The following is a 16,114-nucleotide window of genomic DNA, read 5'->3' as shown; positions in this document are numbered from 1 at the left end:
CCTTTGTTCAAATTGGACCTCCATATCAAGCCTGACATCTGTCTCACCATTGCAATTTTATATGTTTCATTATTAGCACACGAGGCCTGTGGGACTGGCAGCTAGACAGAAACTACAGACATCCTCTAGTGTCTGCTAGTGCAGTGTAACTCTGTAGAATGACAGTAGTGCATTCTGCATCACGTTTTATTAAGTGCATTAACAGCAGGACCTGATTATCCCCTTAGTTGTATATAATGGTTGGGTTTTTTTCAGAAGCCATCTTCCAAGCTTTGTGGACAGGTTTGGGCACCTGACAGTTTTCAGCCCAATTCAGAGCTAAGCTGAAATTCTCATTTTGTCAACAGTCAGCTGTAGTGCTGAAAATCTGAAAGAACATTACTCATCCTGAGCTCTACCTAGAGCTGCAGCTATAGACACCAAATCAATAAAGCAAGGATTTTCCAACCAAAAGGTTGTTGAAACACCTTCAAAAATGTAGCCAGAAAGCTGACATGGTGCAGCTCAGCATTATGGAGAGAAACTAGATTTAGTCACAAAAATATGATTAACTTCACAAGTGCAAGTTGTTGCAAAGCCAGAAAGCCCAGGTGTATCTCCAAAGGTCAGGCACTCAGTTCCACTGAACACCATCAACTTTTCTCCTTTTATTTCTTTCTTGCCCCAAAGTTTATTGGGATTTTGTTTTAGCAATAGCAGTAGTTCTTATTCTGTAATGGCACTAAAACCATAAACTTGGCCATGCAGATGGTGAAAGGTATTACTGCTCTACTGGAAATCACACAATGCATCCCAGCAAGTCAGTTTAATTCCAGCCTAATCCTAATTCCAGTTTCTTCTTCATATGCTAAGTGAATTTTGATGAACTTTTTCTTTATCAGGATTTAATTTTCCAGGTTTTATCCCATAGCTGTTAGCTATGCTGGGTAGAGTCCTTGAGCCTTCACAAAATCACAGATCTTCCTCAGTCTTCTCCCTCCAGGATAACCAGTCCTAGCTCTGTCAAGCCACTCTTCATAGGAGAGATGCTCTGGTCCCCAAATCATCTTTTCAGCCCTTCACTGAACTCCCTCCAGTAAGTCCATGTTTTTCTCCCTCTGGGAAGCTGTCTTTCTCTGCAAAGCTGCTTTCCAGCTGGTCAGCCCCAGCCAGTGCTGGTGGATGGGGTTCTTCCTAACCCAAGTGCAGATCTTTGCATTTCCTTTGTTGAACTTAGTGTTCTTGTTTTCTCATTCCTCCAGCTTGTCAATGTCCCTCTGACAGGTGACAGAACCATCTGGTCTACCAACCACTTTTCACAATTTTGTATCTTATCCAAACTTACTCGGGTTGCACACTATTCTGTGATGGAAAAAATAAAAACAAACCAGAAATTCCTACTGCTACAGTGTTTAGAGTATTGTTCTGTTGTACAAAGAGGAGAGTTGGACAGTGTCATTTTGGGAATGTGGAATTTACATAAATACGTTAACTCATCACATATACTGTTGTATGGGTAAAATGCTGACTATTGCTTCATTTAATAATGCCTCACCCAGTGAATATGGGTGACTTGAACCAATGTCTGACAGGTTCTTCTTTCTCATTGCTCATGCCCTCAGCCGAGCATAAACTTCCAGAGGCATGTGATGCTTTGGAGTAAACCTAGACTTCCTGTAGTGTTTATTTTGGATGCCACTGGGATTACACACCTAAAGGCATTCATTAGGAAATTTAAGTGTCCACTGAAAGAGAACCATGTGAAAAATCTTCTGTTCTACATGTCCTACATGTCCATGCTGTAATCTTCTGAAAATCTGTCTCTCTTCTTTCCTGTCACACCACTGCTCATTTGTCTGCTCTAACAGCCTGATCCTGGCTGCCTAATCAGATGATTTTACCACCTTCTTTCTTGACTCCACCATTAATTTTCCTCTGACTGGGAGATCTCAAAGAGGTCTTCCAGCAGGACATCATAAAAGCTTGAAACTTCTTCCTCACCAGACTTTCTTATGATAGCCATTCTAGCACAGCTGGAACTTTTGAAAAGTGCACTTCTATACAATGACCAGTTTTTTTTAATAATAGTGTTTCCCCTGTTTCTACTCCCCCCACCCCAGCCCCATTACATTTTTTTTAGGTACTCTAATATTATTTTCCTTCTTTTTAAACCGGCTCTATTTTTTCCAATGGCTACCTTACACCCAGCTCCGAATTCTGGGAAAAAAACCCCTCTGTTTAAGGCAGAGGAGTCTCACCTGGAATTCAAAATGTAGGGACACTCACTCTGCCACAGACGACTTGAATGACCTTGGGTGAGCCATTTATGTGCAGATATAAAGGTAAGCAGGCATTTTATTCCCACTGGAACCAGTCTGAGCTTTACTATCTCCCTTCTCTATCAGTAAAGCATAGATAATGGAACAGCCCTGCATCAGAGGGGCGCTGGGAGGATAAAAGCATTAAAGGCTGTGAGCTCTTCAGATACACAGTAATGGGACCATATAGCTGCCTTAGAAAGATCAATCTAAATATAAGTGTGTCTTTGAAGACAAGGGAGTAAAAGGAGGCATCATTCAAGTTGCCAGCAGACGTCTGTTGAATTCATCCTCACAGTACCCAACAGCAATAGAAAATTATTATTATCCTGGAGTTTGTTGTCATTTTTACTTCACAAATATAGAGTCAGGACACAAAAGGACCTATCCAAAGCACATCAGTATCAATGGGAGTTTTTCCTTGGACTTTAGTGAGTACTGGATTCAGGCCCCAAGTGGGTCATACAGTTTATGGCAAAGCCTCAGTGAAATCTTAACCAGAGTCCCAGTTCATTTACTTTAAGTGCTCCTTGCAGAGATCATGCTGCTGTATTTAACCACACGAACATTCTGACCTAACTGTGAGCCTGGCTCTGCTTTGAACAAGGGATTGAACTGCATGACCTTCAGAGGTGTCTTTCAACTTAAATTATTTTCTAATTCTCTGATCTCAGAGACACATTTGCATGTGTTTAGGTGTTGTCTACAAAAAGCTGCTATCCCAGTGGAAAATATAATTTATTTGTTTGGAGGTTTACCTTGATGAATCCTTGAAAACTTCATACTGTGCCCCAATGCGTCTAAATTTTTCACCATTATTGTTCCTGGGAAAAAATAATCTCTGATGCAGAGAAGTGAATTTCATTGTCTGTGTATTTGCTTCTGAGCAATTTAATATAGTAGCTTATTAATTTTCTCTTTTATCATTTATTTTCTTCTTTGCCTCTGTTTTGTGAGTTCTTTTACTCAGAGTTTGAATTAAAATGCAGGAGACAGGGAGTTCATCTTCAGACTTAGATGTTTATTATATCTTATCTATAATACAGCTGCACAGAGTGTGCCTCCAAGTTAACAAGGTGAAAATGGCCATGAGTTCTAACTTCCAAGGCCTTTTAACGTCCAAATTACCCAATTATGGAATGCTGACTAATTTGTTTTTACTTATAATCCAATAACTAACTATTTGTGATCCGCACTGCGGGTTTTTTTGACACAATACCAGAACACCCAGATTTGTGAAGAAGGAAGGAGAAAAGAACAACTCCACACCCAAAATCCTCCATATTGTTACATATATCCCATAAACCTAATTTTTCTACATCTCTACATATTCCACCCAGTGATATAACTTTTAATTACACAGCAACAACCTCAGTGCTATCACACAATTTGGGAAGCCTTTTCCAAGGCTTAAGGTCAAATGCAGTGTGCTTCTGAGGATCACTGTCTCTCAGCACTGAAAGGCTGAAATTCTCAGAACTCAGGGTTCCAACAGTAGCTGTGTAGGGATACCAGAGTAAAAGGGGAGCACTGAAAGGATTCAAGAGGATTTTGAAGAAAAAGGTTGCAAGTATTTCTTTAGAACCTCTTAGTGTTGAGCTAATTTATTTGTGTCTTCAAAGTGATCAATTAGCAGACCTTCCCACACTGGTATCATAAAGGATTGTGTATTCTAGCACAAGAACATAATATTTTTTAATCTCTAAAAGCCTGAGCTAAAACACACTCAAGTTTCCACTGAGTCATTCAGCCTTGATATAAAGTGTACGTAAAAGAAAGTTTATCTGGAAAGTAATTTTATTAAAATTATTATGCAGGTGCAGTACAATTCTTATGATTTCTACAATAGCTTTTCTTATTAAAAGTTCATGAGGAGAAAATAGAATCTGTACACTGAAGAAATCACAGAGCAATTCATCCAAGATTATATAGGGGCAGATGATAATGGGATAATTAAATCACAAGGGATAAGTTGTCATTAACTCTGAAATGCAAAAGCTGACTTAAAGAAGTACCTCCTTTTAGAGAGTTTCTATGAAAAACGCTTAAGTTTTGTGGGGGTTTTTTGGGGTTTTTTGAGGTTTTGTTGGTTGGTTGGTTGGTTGGTTTTTGGGGGTTTTTTTTATGGAAAGACATTCCCTTTTTTAAGCTCACCAGATCACAATTTACAGTTTAAACAATACAACAGTGGCTGTGAGAGATATAGGGTGGACTCTTCTAGTCACTGCAAATCTCATTTCTTTACTTCAGACCCTTCTTGCCCTTAATACCTATTTCTTAGGCAGACAGTATTGTGAACAAAGATCTCTTAGGTGAATTTTAGGGTGCCTTTAAAAGTCACTGGTTTTCCTCCTAGTAGCCCAGTAAAGCATTAATGGAAGTGGAGCTTACTATGTAAGATACAAGAGGAGAGGCTTTTGGGACCAAGATGGCAAGCACTTAAAATAGGCAAAGTCTGGCTACCCCAGGCACTCCAAGCAATCCAAGGTCTAAGCTAAAAATGCCTTCAAGTCTCTATCGAAAAGAGACCAAATCTATTCCAACTTTTTCCCCAGCAATATAATTTACCATATGATTGTAACACTATGCTTAAGTGCCTGTTTTCTTGATGACAGTGCTGCCTTAATAAGTGTCCAAGGTCATCTGCTTCCACCCAGAAATTTTATTTTTAGACTGAATTCTTGCTACTTGAGTTGATTTTAGCTGTCTTCTGGGAAAAACATATATTCTTTTGCACATCATCTCTCCATCTTCTTGCATGGATTTTATTTTTTTTATAGATTATGTTTTCAGCCCATGCAGAATCACATAGGACTGGTTGTGTTGTGACAGATTAGGATTCAAATGTCAAATATGACATGTGACAAATTTCCAACTCCAAGTAGTGCCTCATTTTCAATGATAAACTGTCTTTGAGAAAACATAAAAATACATGTCTTAAATTATCTCTGTGAAGCCTAATGAAATAAAAATTCTTAAATGTTCTACTTGGCACAAAATTGCAACAAAGCAAGTCCAGGCTCCTTGTGCTGGTTTGGGCATTCTGTTCATTCCTGGGGAGACTCATGAGGAGAAGTGCCTTTACTTTGCTCTTGCTGTTCCTTGTTTTTTCAGAAGTGCTTTGGAGGGGCGCTGAATGTCTGGAGCCAGACCCCTGTTCAAATTCATCCTTTCATTAAGCAACAGTCAAACTGGTTGAGCTCAGTTGTTGTAACCAGGAAAAACTTCTTTGGTTTTCAGTCCACTGTCTTTGTGACAGACTCACGCCATGAAGTGAGATTATTCCAAAGTCACATTTTTGGGTTCCAGGCTAACCCAAGATACACTTTCTACCCTTTGTAAATGAATGATTAATGTTAGCAGTGGTTACTGAGATTGTTGATGGACACAGCAGCACATTCTTCAAGGTACCTGCACAGTGCCTTGTAGTCAGCTCTTCTGAGACAGGTGCAGTGTGTGGCGACTACAACTGTCTTTTAGCTCAAGGTTTTGGGTTCAAATCTGGTGACAATATCCAAGAAGTAATCTTGCCAGTCCTGTTCAGCACCTTGGCAAAATGAGGTGATGGATACACTTTAACTCCCACAGAATCATATTTCTATATCTCAGACTTAAAAAACCAGAACAAGCAGAGCTTCATCCTACAGAGTAAATTCCCATTTGTGCTTCTACCTGTGATTCACTTAGATGAATTAATTAATTAGGACATAGACTTTTAAAATAGGCTATGTCTGCTGTCATTGAAGTTTAAAAATATTTCAGTTAAGGAAATCTGCAGTGGTCCTTCCTGGATGTAAGTGAGCACACAAGTAAACTTTGGGCTCAGGTTTAAGTTTCTGAATGACCTGAAATTAATATTTATAAAGAAAGAACTGAAATATATTGAATAATATTTATGGTCCTGTTTTACATAATGATACCTTTAGAAAGAGGGTATTTTACCCACTCTCCCTGCAGAAAAATAACACTTTTGATTTCTCTTTGATTTCAGTTACCTGTCCTACTTGTTATCATATACAATGCCAATTTGCTGTTTCATTACTGAGCAGATTAATGCTTGGTCCTAGAGAATTCTTATGGAATTCTATTCATGATGAAAATTAATTTCCCATTACTGAGATATGAAGGCCTAAAATAGTTTTATTTAAGATCTTAAAACAAGTCTGTTGTATGTGGCGGAGGTGTATAATGAAACAGCGGTGGAGCAGAATGTCTGATTTTGCGAATAGGAATAAATCAGCACATGAGTTATGTTGATACAATCCATAAAGTTTAAAAAGTACAACCACATATTAGACTTAATCCTCATTATCATGTAAAACCACTGCAAATACATGGAAAACCAACATAAAGCTTGCTGAGCTGTGACATTGCAGACAGCTTCCACGGATCAACTACAGGACCCAACAAGAAGCCAGGCCAACTTATGCACAACTCAGCAGATAAAGCTTAAAAATTACTTCCTAAACGTAGGGGTAAACTTAATTTGTGGAGGATGAGCAGTTTAATTACTAAAAGCTGGAAAAGATTGCCTTCTTATTCTCTGTGTAGAAAGTAGCCAAAATATCTTCATTCTCCAGTACTGGAAACAGAAATGCAAGGCTAAAATGTCAGAAGCTCAAACCAAGCCAGCAGCAGCAATTCAGTTTGATTTTCCAGGCCAGTGAAATGCGTGGAAAGATTCACAGCATTGCCAGGTCAGAGGAAGGTCACTCAAGTTTCTCATGACCTTGGCTGCAGCACAGACCACAGAACTTCACCGAGTTGCTTCTCTCACTGAGCGCTGTGTCATGCCGTGAAAACACCTTTTGGAAAAACATTTTATTGTGATGCAAAAACTCTAAAGGACAGAGTGTCCTTTAATAAGCCTTTCATAGAGCTAACCATGTCATAATCACAGATTTACATTATCCTCTCAAGAATTCAGAGGGCAGCACAAGTCGTTCACATCCAAGTTGTGGAGCTTTCTTGTTGAGAACAGTGAAAGCCCCGCTTTCTGACAGACATTAGGCACACACCTAAAGCTGTATGATAAAGCAAACTGTATCTGTGCACGTGGAATTTTTACCAGAGTACTCTGGGGTTGTTTTTGGTTTGTTCTTTGATTTCTTTTTTTTTTCCAAATTTCAAAGTCTTTCAACAACAAATCTCTGAGTTGTCATTCATGCAAAGCTTACTTTGACAAAAGAGTCACAGAACTGGCCCTTAATGTATCTTTTAAAAATGCCTGCAAAAGTACTCAATCTTAGACTTTTCAAACTACTGTACCATGAAAAATGAACTCATTATTTCTTAGGCTTTACCTTTTGCACACTGGGGCAAAACAGAGCAACTTTGATTGCCTGGTGTATAAACTATACTGACAAATTCAGCTTTTGTGTCAGAGCTAAGAAAACAATAAAGCCTGAGAGTATGAATGTTTACAAAGGGTTTTATAAATTCAACAAAGATGGCAAATACTGAAAATCAGTCTTTTAGTATATACAAACCTCCTTGGAGGAACTTGGAAGCAATTCTTTGTTCTATAATGTCTCAGACAAAGTCTCATTAAAAACCTGAATGCAGTCCATTCCTACACACTTTCAGAAGAGCAAATGTGAACTTCTGCACGATTGCAGGTTTTCCAGTGGCAAAGCCTCACTGTTTCCCTTCCCATCTTGCAGCCCAGAGGCTGTGCCCCTGACAGCTCTGCAAACTGAGCATTTCTCCTGTAAGACCCCTGGGAGAGCAAGGTCATACTGTACCTTGCTTTGCTGAGACCCAGCCGAACTCTTCTGTGTTACACTTCCGCAAAGACACTCAAACATAATTAGAAATCTTTCTCGGCTAATTCTCTCTGGCTGCATGGCATAACAGTCACAGATCTTGAGCACAAAAATAATGTGTGATTTGGGCTGGCTTGAGATTTCTTTGTATTTTCTTATACAAAAAAGAAGTTTATATAAAGAAATAGCAATGTCAGCTTTGAGCGAAGGTTGGGTTTTTTTTCTAAATCCTGACCACTTGTAAAATAGTTGTGTTTGAACAATAATGGAAAAATTCGACCTTATTTTAAAATTTAGCATCTTATTCTTTCAAGATTTGAAAAACAAACTTGAAAAGCTAGGAATCCTTATTTCCCAATGTCATTGGAAGTATTCCCAAAACTTTCCATGCTAGAAGGTTGGGGTTTTTTTTCGTTAACAGGTATTTTTAAAGACTTTGAATAAGTTTTGATACTGTATCTGTGTGCATTTGTAGGTTTTCTTTCTTGTTTGATTGACCTAGATATAAAGCACATCATGTTTGAGACCTCTGAGCAGCATGAATTTCAATTTCTGGAAAGTAAATAAATGTGAGTTTGGAGAAAATAGAAGATTGCTTCACTGTCCTTCCCTGACTTTCCCAAACAATCTTTGATATTAAAACTTTTGGAACTAATTTTTTTACTGTGAAGTTGGTGATATGATGTGCTAGATATTGTCCAGAAAGCAGAGAAAATGGATGAGGGAAAAAAGTGCAGTGCAGGTTTTTATGTCCCAGACAACTTCATTCAAGCTAAGTAGCATGATGGAGGAAGGACTAGGATTGGGAACCTCGTGGGTCAGGCCAGGGAGAGCTTGTAGGCTGCTGAAGGAGAACCTGAACCGCTGAAATTCGATAATAGCTGTAAAAGGGGTGGGTAAGGCAAAATAAGATTCATTTTAATGCCTTCCTAAAACAGTCGATTGCCAGTGTTTTTCTGTTTTACTGCAGACACTTTGTCACTGGACCCTGAAGTCTCAAAGGCAAATGCCTATGGTTTCACGGGCTGCCTGTCCTCTGTTCAGTACAACCACATCGCTCCCCTCAAAGCTGCCTTACGCCATCCCACCATTGCTCCCGTGACTGTCAAAGGTTCCTTGACTGAATCCAACTGTGCATCCATAATGGAAGCTGATGTGAACACAGCAACCACAACATATTCCTCATCAGGTACGTCCTGCCAGGAGGGGATTGGGAGTTTAAAGGATACTGTAGAGTGAGCTTTCCTTCCTTTTTGCTGTAATGCAATTGTGACAGTATGAATAGTGGAACTGGGAAGTTGCCTTGTCTCTCAGAATTAAGTGTTGACGATGAGCATCAGGATTAGTCAAGGCCTCTTTAAATGTCACTGTTCTGAAACAGTGTTTTCAGACTAAGTTCCTGGATTGCCTAAAACATGCCTAGAACAAACAAAAAAGTCCCAGAGCTGTAGTGGAAAAGCATTGAAGGTTTGGTTATGCACCCGATTTGTCATTCCTGTCCACTCCAGGTAACTCTGGTGCTGCAGATCTCAAAGGAGAACATAAATCTTTACCCAGATTCCATATCCCAGTGGTGATGAAGCACTAGAAGTCATACAAAAAGCAAGTCAAATTTGTTCCCACCCTAACAGAAATGAGCAAAAATTCTTGTACAAACCCCTTGGCATGTGTGTGACTTCCACTGAATGCTTGTACTTCATTCTGTTAGACTAAAGAGAAGGAGCACTGCTTGAGCAGTACCAGCAAGATGATCTCAATTGCTTGTACATCTTTTGCCATCCTAAAGCTGTCCTCAGGGAATCTGAAGTATTTTGCATATGTGAATTTGTATGCAGAGAAGGAAACTGAGAGCAGCTGGAAGTGTTGTCACCATGAACAGGGACAATCAAGTTGCTGCTTTAGTCACCAGTGGATGTGGCAGAATTCTTAATGACCAGAAAGGGGTACAAATTAAGGGCTGTTTTTTGCCCCTTGACCTATAAAGCTACTTTCTCCTTTTTGATAACTAATAAAACTCTGGTTTAGATCATAATACAATTCCTTTGACATTTGTACTTGCATCAAATCCCCATTTCCTGCAGCTTCTGCCTAAGATATTCAGCAGAAAACAAATGATGCTATTAGCATTCTGCATAGGGAAAAAGGCTGCTGATTACTCTGGAGAGTGGCTGCCAGTGTGCATGTGCTCCTCCCCAGCCCCCCACTTCCTTCTCACTGCCTGGAGTTGTCTGAGGTATCTGCTCTGACGCACAGAGAAATGTGTCTTACTGAGTCCTGAATGGGCAGTGATACTGAAAATGTGAACTCTTTGCCCTGTGATCTGTCACCTCAATGATCTAATTTTTCTAAGGAGTTTAGAAAGCAGTAAAACCTGAGGCTCAGAGCTTCAGGACAGAACACAGACCAGAGTGTAGCATTTGAACTTAAATATTTAAAGCATACAATCAGTTGCAGTCTATTGTCAAGGTTAAGCACTGTTGCATCAGAAATGCAGAATTATTATAAAAAGTCATGCCTGTCTTTGCCACTCTGTGCTCTAAAATATGATTTCCTCTCAATTTGATGAATTATCTGACATTCAGGTCTCACTATTCATGCTGGATTTGATTAAAGCCTGAATAAGATCTTTAGAACAAGTGAATTCTGAAGACTTCATGCCTTTATATGCTAAAGTAAGAGCACTGGGCAGTTGATTCTTGTTAAAGAAAAAATTCCAATTTGTAGCAAATTATAATTTCTATAGATATACTTGAGTATTAAATTTATACATGGAAAGGACACATTGTAAGAAATAAAAAGAAAACAGAGTCAAGGATTAACTTTCAAATTTAGTGCCTATATCTCAATTCATCACTTTCCAATTTCTCATTATTGAGTGTCTGAGGAGAAAAATAGAACTTCAAAGGAGGCTGTACATGTCTGTGTCGATATTCTAATGTACAGATACAACAAAAAAAGCCCACTAGGAAAACTCTTTAAATGTGTGAAAAAAGCTTTCTGTATTTGTAACTTGAAAACAATTGAAGCTGTTTCCTTCAGAAAGGAATACATGTGTTTAAAAAATTTTCCTTGCAGACAGATATGGAATAAAATCCATTCACACAGTTATCTGAACACACTTCTGATTAGGAAACACAAAATGAGAGGTGACTTACTGTGGTTTTGATATTTAACAAAGATCTGCAGATTACCTTGTTCCTTGCTTAGGCACATGTAAAGATTTTGTTATTCTGAACTATATTGTTGGTATAGAGATAATGGACTTTCCCTATGGTATTTTTTCTTAATATTACAATACTGTAAAAATTACAGAGGAGATTCATCTGCATGAATGATGGAGTCTTGAGCTGCCTGTCCTCTTCAGCTGAGAGCAGGTCTTCAAGCATTTAAAGTAAAAAATGTCAAATATTTTCATAAGTCCAGAACTACACAGAAAAGATTCGCTTCTGAAAGGCACCTTAAACGTTGAAGTGCCTGTCTCACTGTGCTAATTGTGCTGGAAATAGTATTTCCAAACAAGCTCTAACTGGCTAGGGATGTGCCAGGACAGCCTTGGCTGAAGCAACTGTGAGATGGTGAAGTTGAGGATCCTCAGAGGAAGGAAAAAAGGCAGAAATGCACGACTGCAACTTTTGACCTTCTCATGGACCTGCTTGGAAGAATCCCACAGGATACGGACAGGGGGAGAAGAGTGGCATGAGGCCCAGAGAGGTTGTAAAATCTTCATCCTTGGATATATTCAAAACCCAAATGGATACAGGTCTGAAAAACCTGCTAGAATAACTTGGATTTGAATAGGGATTTGGACTAGATGATTTCTAGGAGGGCCTTGTGACCTTAGCAGGGCTTTCAGCCTCAGTGAATCAAGCTGTAACATGATCTGTTTTACCTAAAAGGAGGAGGATGTCCTGTTAAGATCTCATATGAGACCCAGTTTTGCTTTTCCTTGGCTTCAGAGTTTAATATGTTCCCACTGGAGATGGCTCTGATATTACAGCCCATCTGCTGCACTGTAACGAACCCTCCTCTCCTTGTATCCTGATTTTATTTCTCAGGCAAAACATCATTCTTGGGGCTTATGCTGTTGGCCTTCATTCTGAAACATTTGTTCTGGTTTCTTCTTAGGGCTTAAATTCTGGTAACCAAAAAATAGTGGAGTGCTGGTTGCATTAGGTGTCAAATCTTAAATAATCTTTTAGGCACAAATAATGTCTTATATAATTTTTAAGGTAGAAATTTAATTTCATGCTTTTTCATATGTAGTTAATAATTTTTCATTACTCTTTTTGACTAGTACCATGCATTGGATACCAGCTGCAATTTTTTATCTAGTACAGGAGGACTGTTGTAGAACAGATGTAAAATTGTCATTAAATTCACTGGCTTCAGCTGAGGGATAGGGTAAAAAATATCTCACCAAACTTCCAGTATCCAGAAAGTTAACTCATCTTGAGTCTAAAATAATGATTGCTCTTCTCTTCTAGTTTGTGGAAAGAAATAGGTGAGTCACACTGTCAATCTTTGACAGCCATCTTAGTGTATAAAATAATTGTAGGTTCTTCTCTTCTTTGGCTAAATAAAAAGACCCTGAAATTACTAGTTTTGATTTATAAAAATAACTCTCATATGCTGAAAAATGAAGTGAGATAAATCTACTCATGATGTACAAAATTATTACCAACTGTGATCTAGTTTTGATTTTGGTTCTGTTTTGAGCTCACTCTCTGAGGCTTGAGATTAGGCTAAATAACCCCCAGATTTCCTTTCCAACCTAACCTTTTCTATGATGTGTTCCATATTTGTGTGTAAAAACATATTTTTATTCCCATTCCAGTCCCACAAATGTAGTAGATGAGATGAAGCATTGCCATGACTATTTGTTTCTTGGCAATGTCACTCTGTGTACACACTAACCAGGCAAGGGTGCTCTTGTGAATAGGTCTCAGGCTGAGGGTTCAAATCTGTGATTGGTGATTACCAATCGTGTAAATGGGGTATTGGAGGTGTTCAGCTGGCCCCAGAAATGCCTTTTGTGTCTGTAGCTCAGTCAAGGGACTGCATCTTTTCAGTATGGGTGTGAATGAACAGAAGTCCTCCCACCCCTAAAACTTGCAAGTAAAGCTGCATTTTTTAAAACATCAAAGCCTCTTTGAGGTTCGTGTCTTCACACCTCTTTGGGGCTGATATCAGTGATGTAGATAATAAGGAAAAAGTGTCCCCTTTAAGAACCTAAGTAGTCCAAACCCACCATCATTACAATTCAGGGTGTCTTGATGCACAAACATGAAATTGTTGCTTGTTTCAATAAAAAACATCTCCCTCAGTAATAGCATACCAAAATGGGGCTGACTCAGTTACGAAGGTGAGGATGTTCAATTACAATAAAACTTGCAACACCAAATTGCTCAGTCAGGCTTCCACCTCTTGCATCAGGAAGATCAGTTTGGCAGAGCATTACATAATACATAGCAGAGACAGTGGTCCCTGACTCTCTCCCTACATACATCCTCTGTATGATAGCCTGGAGGCTTGTAAAGGCCAGACACACAAATATGAATCCCTTCAAAGGAAAGGGTAAGCTGGAGAGAAAAGAAAAATGTGAAGGTGCTAAAAAGCTAGATTCAGCTAGCAGTAGAAAACATGGCATTTTCTGAAACATGCTGGACTAAAAATTAAGTCCGCTGCTGTAACTTCACTGACGTCAGGAAGGCCTTGACCTCTCAGATTTGGATCTGAATTTGAAACAGCATGTCAGCTATTTGACTCAGTGTTTCTGCAATAGTCATTTTAGGACAGAGTACAAGAGAGCTCAAACATCAAGGAGCCTTTAATATGAGTTAATTTCTGATCCCTCTCTGTTTTGGATCCAGTTTGACCACTGCATTTCTGTAATGAAGATAAAAACATCTCTTCCAAGCAGCTGTCCCAAGCAGAGACTTTTTCTCTTTGTGGGATTTAAATCAAGTTATATATCTCATCTACAAACATAGGTCAGGTCTAAATCTGCCTAGCAACCCTTTCCTTTGGCTTCTTTCTGATATCGTTTCTTAGGTAACAACAAAAAAGATAATAATAAATCTCTGACTGAGAGAAGCTCCCAACAGGCTGTTCAGTTGAAATGTCTCTGATTCTTCTGATGAACTGAAACAACACTTTCAGATATTAGTGTGAGCCTTTCTGTTTCCTTTTAAATATAGCCTTAATAGAATTTGCTCCTGAAGGTGTAGAAGAAAATTGTTCTACAAACTCACTTTATTTTTCAGACCCTTCTGGTTCAGTTTTCCAATCCCCCAAATCACATCTTTTTGAAAACAGATTAGAATTCATGAGAGGAAGAGGACACTTCTGTCTAAGCCACAGAGAAAATGAACAGTTGATACAGAAAATAAGTTCTCTTTTGTTTAACCTACTGCAGATCCTTTTGGGAAGACAGATGAAAGAGAACCTCTCACCAATGCAGTCAGAAGTGATTCAGCTGTGATTGGAGGTAACTTCCTTTTTAAAGACTACAGTCAAAAACCAGTTCTGTCACGGCAAACATCTAGGAGACTTTGAATTTGCCCTCCATGAAATCTAGTCCAAGGGGGTTTTTTGTAATCTGATGCAGGTCTGGTATCTGCTCTATTTATTAGCACGTATCTGTGTCAAGCTACCTAGGTAGCAGCTACATTATGGATTATTGTGGTCACACATGGATCATCACGAACCTGAGTCTTCTAAAATATTACCAAGCTCCCATCTGTCTGCCTGCTTGAGCAGGGTATCTAGACAAGATGATCTCCAGAGGTTCCAGCTGTTCTCTGATTCCATGTGAGTCTGTATTCTGAGTTCCAGCTAACTAGTAATTGTTTACACACCGCCCTGGTGAATACTTCACAGATTATTCATGTGTCCTGTATTTCCTGAGCTCTCTCTTTGTAATCTGGTGGTGTAGTGGAACTCATGAGGTCATATGGAAGTATTTATATACTGGGGAACATTGTCCTAATAATTTCATGTATGGTTTAATTTTCCTTTAACGGCCTAGAAGACAATTTATCTGTTTATTTTGTAGCATTTCCTGTAGTGAGCTGCCTTTGATAATATCTAGAAGCTATAAACCAAAGTGTACAAGGCTCATGCAAGGTTCCCAGAGATAACACAGAAGAAAATATGACAGAGCAGGGATTTGTATGAGCATACAGATCTAGTGTTTTGAAAGCAAACACACTGAACTAACTTTATTTCCAGTGAAAGCAGAATTTGACAGAAATTATGTCAATTATACGAATACTTGCTGCTTTAAGTGCTCTTAAGGTGACAAAATAGAAATAAAAACTACCAGGAAGGATGTGGCATATGGTTGTGTATGGACTGAGATGAACTGATCTATCATACCAGCTAGCTGCTGTGCATTGGTAATGTGTTTTTGAGGTAACTGAACCTTTTGTTTTGGTTTTCACTCTTTTTTTTACCCCTTTACAGGTGTAATAGCAGTTGTGATATTCATCATCTTTTGCATCATTGCCATCATGAGCAGATTCCTCTATCAACACAAACAAGCACATCGAAGTAGCCAGAAAAAGGAGAAGGAATACCCAGAAAACCTTGAGAGCTCCTTTAAAGCTGACATTGACTTGCAAAACACAGTGAGCGAGTGCAAACGGGAATATTTTATCTGATGGACAATGCAATTTCTTTTTACTCCCCTAAACTTCCTTTCTGTATTCCTTTCTCCCTTCCTTTTTGCTTTTCGATTTTTTTTTTTTTTAACACTTAACATTTTTTGCTAGCTTCTTTTTCATTTGGAAAAGACCGCCCTGCACAGGAAACACTGAGAACAATCACAATGCCTCATTCTCTGCACAAGAACCTGGCAATCACAGTTTACTTCTGCAGCTCAAGAGACCTGTTATCCCATCCTACACAAAATAAGATCCACATGCACACCTAGTTTCTGCTGTCAGTTCTTGAATGTTTCAAAGTCCCTACAATTATTTGTTGGTTTGTTCTGTTTTTTCTTCCTCTGGAGCCATTTAAGTCATTGCTTTTACACTAGAGCTGGACTATGTA

The 16,114-nt window shown here is 38.8% G+C and overlaps 1 protein-coding gene across 1 annotated transcript in view; it reads left to right on the top strand.

The window, feature by feature from the left end:
* The window catches only part of CNTNAP5 (contactin associated protein family member 5), a gene marked incomplete at both ends in the record, with an annotated part of 273,921 nt that extends 258,198 nt beyond the window's left edge, over window positions 1-15,723 (top strand). Inside the window, 3 exons of the mRNA XM_082285207.1 lie at window positions 9,033-9,251; window positions 14,478-14,549; window positions 15,527-15,723. Coding sequence (XP_082141333.1) covers window positions 9,033-9,251; window positions 14,478-14,549; window positions 15,527-15,723 — 488 coding nt within the window. The remainder of the gene's footprint in view (window positions 1-9,032; window positions 9,252-14,477; window positions 14,550-15,526) is intronic.
* Between the last annotated feature and the right edge of the window lie 391 nt (window positions 15,724-16,114).

This window comes from Coloeus monedula (assembly GCF_965178545.1).
Source record: "Coloeus monedula genome assembly, chromosome: 7".
NCBI classification, from domain to species: domain Eukaryota; kingdom Metazoa; phylum Chordata; class Aves; order Passeriformes; family Corvidae; genus Coloeus; species Coloeus monedula.
The sequence above is the reverse complement of the archived record's forward strand: the minus strand, read 5'-3'. Positions and strand labels throughout refer to the sequence as shown.